This window comes from Coptis chinensis, chromosome 6, assembly GCF_015680905.1.
Source record: "Coptis chinensis isolate HL-2020 chromosome 6, ASM1568090v1, whole genome shotgun sequence".
Lineage (NCBI taxonomy): Eukaryota > Viridiplantae > Streptophyta > Magnoliopsida > Ranunculales > Ranunculaceae > Coptis > Coptis chinensis.
The window spans coordinates 80,843,593-80,848,685 of NC_141461.1; the positions used below are offsets into that span (position 1 = coordinate 80,843,593).

Here is a 5,093-nt window from a genome sequence, read left to right on the forward strand (position 1 = left end):
ATTTAAAATAATTTAGGAAAACCTCATTCATGTCACTTAAATTATATTCAACCCCTCCTAATGTTTTATATTATTTTTTAGATTATAACTAGAATTCAAAAAAGCATACTATCAGATAAATGTTAGAGCGACAGGTTTAAAAATTTGAAAAAACACCGATGCGTAGCATGGTTCGCATACTCGTATTTAATATATACCGGTCAAAATTAAAAACAGAGATATGCCTCGTGGTAACCATTGCACAAATTAAATGTACATAAATATATTATATATTTCTACGATTTCTTATGTCTACCTGCTTCTACTTTGAAGATTGGATGATCTTATGCTATACACACTGCCAGCAGGTTGAAAGTACAGTATCTTTTGTATATACAATTTGATATATATATGATTTAATATTCAACAAAATCCGATACGTGATCATATAGAATATGATGTTATTCCAGTTGTTCTCGCAGCTGAAACTGCAGTGGATAGGGGATGGTCAAAATTTTGGATAGAGTATGACTCTGGCAGTTGTGCTAGCTTTCAAAAGAGGACAAGTTCCATAGGGGCTGAGAACAAGATGGCTAAGAGCAACTACTCTTATTGATCGGACTATATCAGATACTCGATCTCAGAGAAGCAAATTTAATACTTTGGAGCAGAAGCTCCTGCGTAAACAAGGATTATCACTGAGTCAAGGAGAACTCTATTGGAGTACCTCTAGACCTTCTTTCGTGATCAGCTCTATAGAATGCCCAGTTCTCACTGACACCACCAACACAGACGCGGACGCAACACCAACACGGTGAAACGAGCATATCCTAAAAGGACCCGAGCACAGCAAGAACACGGATGTTAAATAATATTAGAAAATTTATTTTATATTGATGGAAAATTAGATTTTAAATCATCATAATAATTCAAGATTTATAAACATTGGAAAAATAAAAAAGAGTCATGTATATAAAGACATCTCACATAATTATATAAGTCATGAATGGTGTCCATGCCGTGTCAAAACTACCCGAGCACATGAGACACACGTGTCCAACGTGTCCAAATTACTCTAAGACATGGGACACATATGTGCACTCGGATACGTGTCCAAACTACCATAACACATAGGACACGTGTCCAAACCGCATCCAATAATGACGCAGTTGAATTTTAGGTATCCGTGGTATGGAGTATAGAACATACTACAGGTCGGATTCTGTGTTCTCTAGAATCTGCTTGTGTTGTAATCCCATCTCCCGATGTATTATTTTAAATTATAAATAAATATAATTATATAAATGCATGCAAAAAAAGTAAGATGAGCTTGCTAGGAATCTGCTAATACATGCATAGATCAAATCTCGATCTCATAACCTAAAATTATCAACAAATCCCTTCTCGACCTACGATTACCAAGTCCATAAACTCAATAAATTATATGACAAACTGGTCCTATGCATGCTTTGGATGTTACATATTTCATTGGCAGTATGTACGACTTGTGACTCGTGAAGTCGTGAGCAATCCGTGTCTATTTAAATGTAGTCTAAAATAGAATATTTATGCTCTGCTAATTCATTAATCAATCAATATGTACGTTTCAAGTCCAATGCAAGATTAAAGACCCGAACACAAATCTGCAGTGTAAGAACCTCAATCTTGTGCAGTGTCTCACTTTTCTGGAAATGGAATAGATAAAAATGGTTTTTATACAAAATGAACCAAATCAATCAGTTTGTCTTGCAGGACAGGAATGTTGACAGTATTTGGACTGATAACCTGCACATAAACTCACAAAGTAAGAGGAAATTAAATTAAATTAAACTCACAAAGTGTTTAGAGAGGTGAACAGAGCAGCTGATCACCTAGCGAAGTTGTCAACTTCTTGTGATGATAATGTTTGTTCTTGTTTTATTCCTCCTCTAAGTATGTTGTAAATACTAATGTTGAGGAAGACCTATATGTAACATATTTTAGGTTCTAATACAGGTAGGGGTCTGCCTAACCTCATCAACGTTTCAAAAAAAAAAAAAAAAAAGGAAATTAAACTAGTTTTCGACCATACTGATGAAACTTATCCCTACAGAAAACCCTAACACGAGATGTGAAAGTAGCTGTTTGTTACAAAGTATTGATACCTCAGACTGAATAGAGTGAAACGAGATTTCGTTCACTGTGGTTGAGGCATAGCTAATGACACCAAGCCCTTCTTCAATCAGTACTCCAAACACCTTTGAAAGTGGCAGACTGGTGGTTTTCAAGCTACAACCGATTATAATCTCTAATCCGGCAAAAGAAGGCTGCACCACCACACAGTTTGGTGAACAAAAGTTTCTGTTTTCGACATTTGGAGTACTTGAATTCAACATTCTTTTTAGTCCATCTCTTCTGTCAAGCAGCTCTTTGATCTTCTTCTGTTGGTGTCTTACATAATGTGTCGCCCCATTTATCTGATCCGATATGGACCTCTTTCCCTACAGTGAGATATTCATTTAGTATGACTAAGCAGCCTAGCTAACCTTGGTGACCATTCATACAAATAAACTGATCAATGTCCACCCACAGTCATGCAAATTCACTTTTTTTAGCTAAGGTGAGCAATTTGTATTAATGTGAAGAAAAATGGTTACAGAGAGTATGTACATCATGAGTACAAAATTGGCTCCCACCCAGAGTCATGCAAAATACACAATCAAGCATCTTATGATGATGTTACAATGAAAATGATCATGAACCGGTTGAACCCAGTATTAGTGATATGTCTGTATTTCCTTTCTGCCTGTCCATTTTGTTCTTACATACAAGGGCGAAAGTACATTCTAAAGTGACAGACACATAATAATTAAAGGAAAACATGAATGCATAGGCAATTCATACATACATTCACCAACGAGCCTGAATGAGGAGCCTAGCTAGTTCATTCATATAGGACGTATTGGATTGCACAATGCAAGCTAGAGTTTATCTTTATATATAAGGAATTAGGATTTTAATAAGAAAATACATGAAACCCTTGGAAACAAGCTAGGGACTCCATGAAGGATTGATTTCATCGCAATCTTTACATTCACCAATGAGCCTGAATGAGGAGCCTAGCTAGTTCATTCATATAGGACGTATTGGATTGCACAATGCAAGCTAGAGTTTATCTTTATAAGGAATTAGGATATTAATAAGAAAATACATGAAACCCTTGGAAGCAAGGACTCCATGAAGGATTGATTTCATCACAATCTTGGGGTCTGAGTAGTCATATTTACTGCTACATACCTTATTATAACTATGATGATGTTCAGTAGCAAACTAGCAATAGTAGTACAGTTGGTAACGTTGCAGCTTGGGCTGGATACTGATGATTTTTTGTCATAAACATTATTGAAGTATGCATATACAATTACCTTAAGATATTCTCGAGGGACTAATGATCGAAGCGAACCATATAGGTTAGCCATTTCTTGTCGTCGTTGTCGCTCAACTTCTCTATGTGTGGTCTTCATTTTCTTGTTATCCACCTCACCACCTTCGCCCCGATTATTTGAAGTTTCAAATGATTTACAACGATGCTTACGCTGGATTTTATCAACTTTGACAGATGGATTAGTACAGTCAGAAGGGTTAATAAGGAGCACCTCCTGTTGGATGGGATGTTCCTGTTGATATGAAATTAAGGGGATCTGGAACAACAGCTCATCACTGTGGTGGAGAGGTAGCAAATCAGCAGTCAAATTATTCATCCTTCAACAACTTTTTGAAGGTCTGGAAAGGAGATATATATGTTTAGGGTTGAAGATCTTTCATAGACTTACTACAATATATTGTTATATATGGTGTGCGTGTAATCTTGTAAGATACATGGTGATATCTAATGAGTGACCTCATTTAGCTCCTTCTGCCTATGCACTCGGATACATTTCTATACAATATTGTTGAAACCTGGCAATTACTTACTCTACCATCAAGTGGGATCATGAGATCATTATATATTTTGTGTGACGTGATTACACGTACATAAATTGGACCCACATGTTTTCTGGATTCATTTAGCATCTCCTATGATTAATTAACAATCAGATCCACGCCTGTCCAGCTGCCCTTTTTTTTTGATCGATTGGTTGGACACTAATTCCACACTGACACTTACTTTTCTTGTCTTCTTGAGCAATTGGAAGGGATCCCAAAGGTAGGCCCTGCAGCCTGCAGGACATCCGATGGATAATGCTTTAGCTAAATTTACATGTACTAAATCACACATTTACAGATTATCGAAAAAAAAAAAAAAAAAAAAAAAAAAAAAAAAAATCACACTTTTACTCTGTTTATGTTGATAATTGGCTTTTTGTTGGTCATCATGCTAGGGAACCTATGACAACTGGGAGAAGGTTTGCTATATATATAGAGATAATATCCACTGGTTAGCTGGGCTGTGATTAATAGGATAATTGAACCAGCAGCAGTATCTTGATCTGGGCAGAGTGGGGCAGTGAATATTATGAGAAGGTGCACCAACTGTATTGTGATCAAGAATGGGGTAGAGAGTAACTTATATAGAGTTAATGTTCAAAATTAAATGACCGGGTGATAAGGAGCTAATGTGTACTGCATTTTCTCAAACATGAAAACATACAATATTCATGACAAATGTTCTTATGTCTGCTAGGCATAAGGTACTCATGTTTCTTGAAATTTATTGCTATAATGGCAGTAGAAAATAAATCGTCCAATGCCAGATTGTCAACCAAATAATCAGGCTCCTGATTATTCCATATATCGTCATGATTCAGCAATCAGTGATATTCTATAGCTATGACATGAATACATGATTCCTTAGTTTCGTGGCAAAGAATCCGACTAACAAGCTAGAGCAGGAAAACTTATTGACCGATGATCTTGTCCTGTATGGTTGTTCGACCAATCGAGCTTGATGACTTGATGAGATGGCCATTTTTATGTCAGTACGTATTGTAAACATTATAGTCATGGTTCTTCATATAGGCAGCAGCTAAACAAGTATTTAATCGACTCATTCAGTGAATGGTTTTCTTCTTGTTCTTTTCTTATTTACTCTTTTTTTCTCTCTATCTATCTCTATGATTGCTCATGTCTACCTG

The 5,093-nt window shown here is 36.1% G+C and overlaps 1 protein-coding gene across 2 annotated transcripts; it reads right to left on the reverse strand.

The window, feature by feature from the left end:
• Positions 1-352: 352 nt before the first annotated feature.
• LOC147494750 (transcription factor bHLH118-like) lies at positions 353-3,898 on the reverse strand. Of its 2 annotated transcripts, none has more exons than XM_086569254.1 (3): positions 3,384-3,898; positions 2,124-2,459; positions 353-809 (listed from the first exon to the last, which is right to left on the reverse strand). In XM_086569254.1, exons 1-3 carry the CDS (start codon positions 3,717-3,719, stop codon positions 675-677), a joined length of 807 nt encoding a protein of 268 aa, XP_086425380.1. In that variant the 5' UTR covers positions 3,720-3,898; the 3' UTR covers positions 353-674. The 2 variants fall into 2 exon arrangements, with proteins under 2 accessions (XP_086425380.1, XP_086425381.1); XM_086569255.1 differs by lacking the exon at positions 353-809 and adding an exon at positions 1,535-1,764 and having other exon boundaries at positions 3,384-3,892.
• Between the last annotated feature and the right edge of the window lie 1,195 nt (positions 3,899-5,093).

Bases quoted from the DNA above. Each gene is read 5' to 3' on its own strand.
- LOC147494750 (XM_086569254.1), bottom strand. From the start codon at position 3,719: ATGAATAATTTGACTGCTGATTTGCTACCTCTCCACCACAGTGATGAG. The intron at 2,460-3,383 runs GTAATTGTATAT...ATCTCACTGTAG, and splicing joins TCCCTCGAGAATATCTTAAG to GGAAAGAGGTCCATATCGGA. The intron at 810-2,123 runs GTATCAATACTT...GGGTCCTTTTAG, and splicing joins TTCACTCTATTCAGTCTGAG to GATATGCTCGTTTCACCGTG.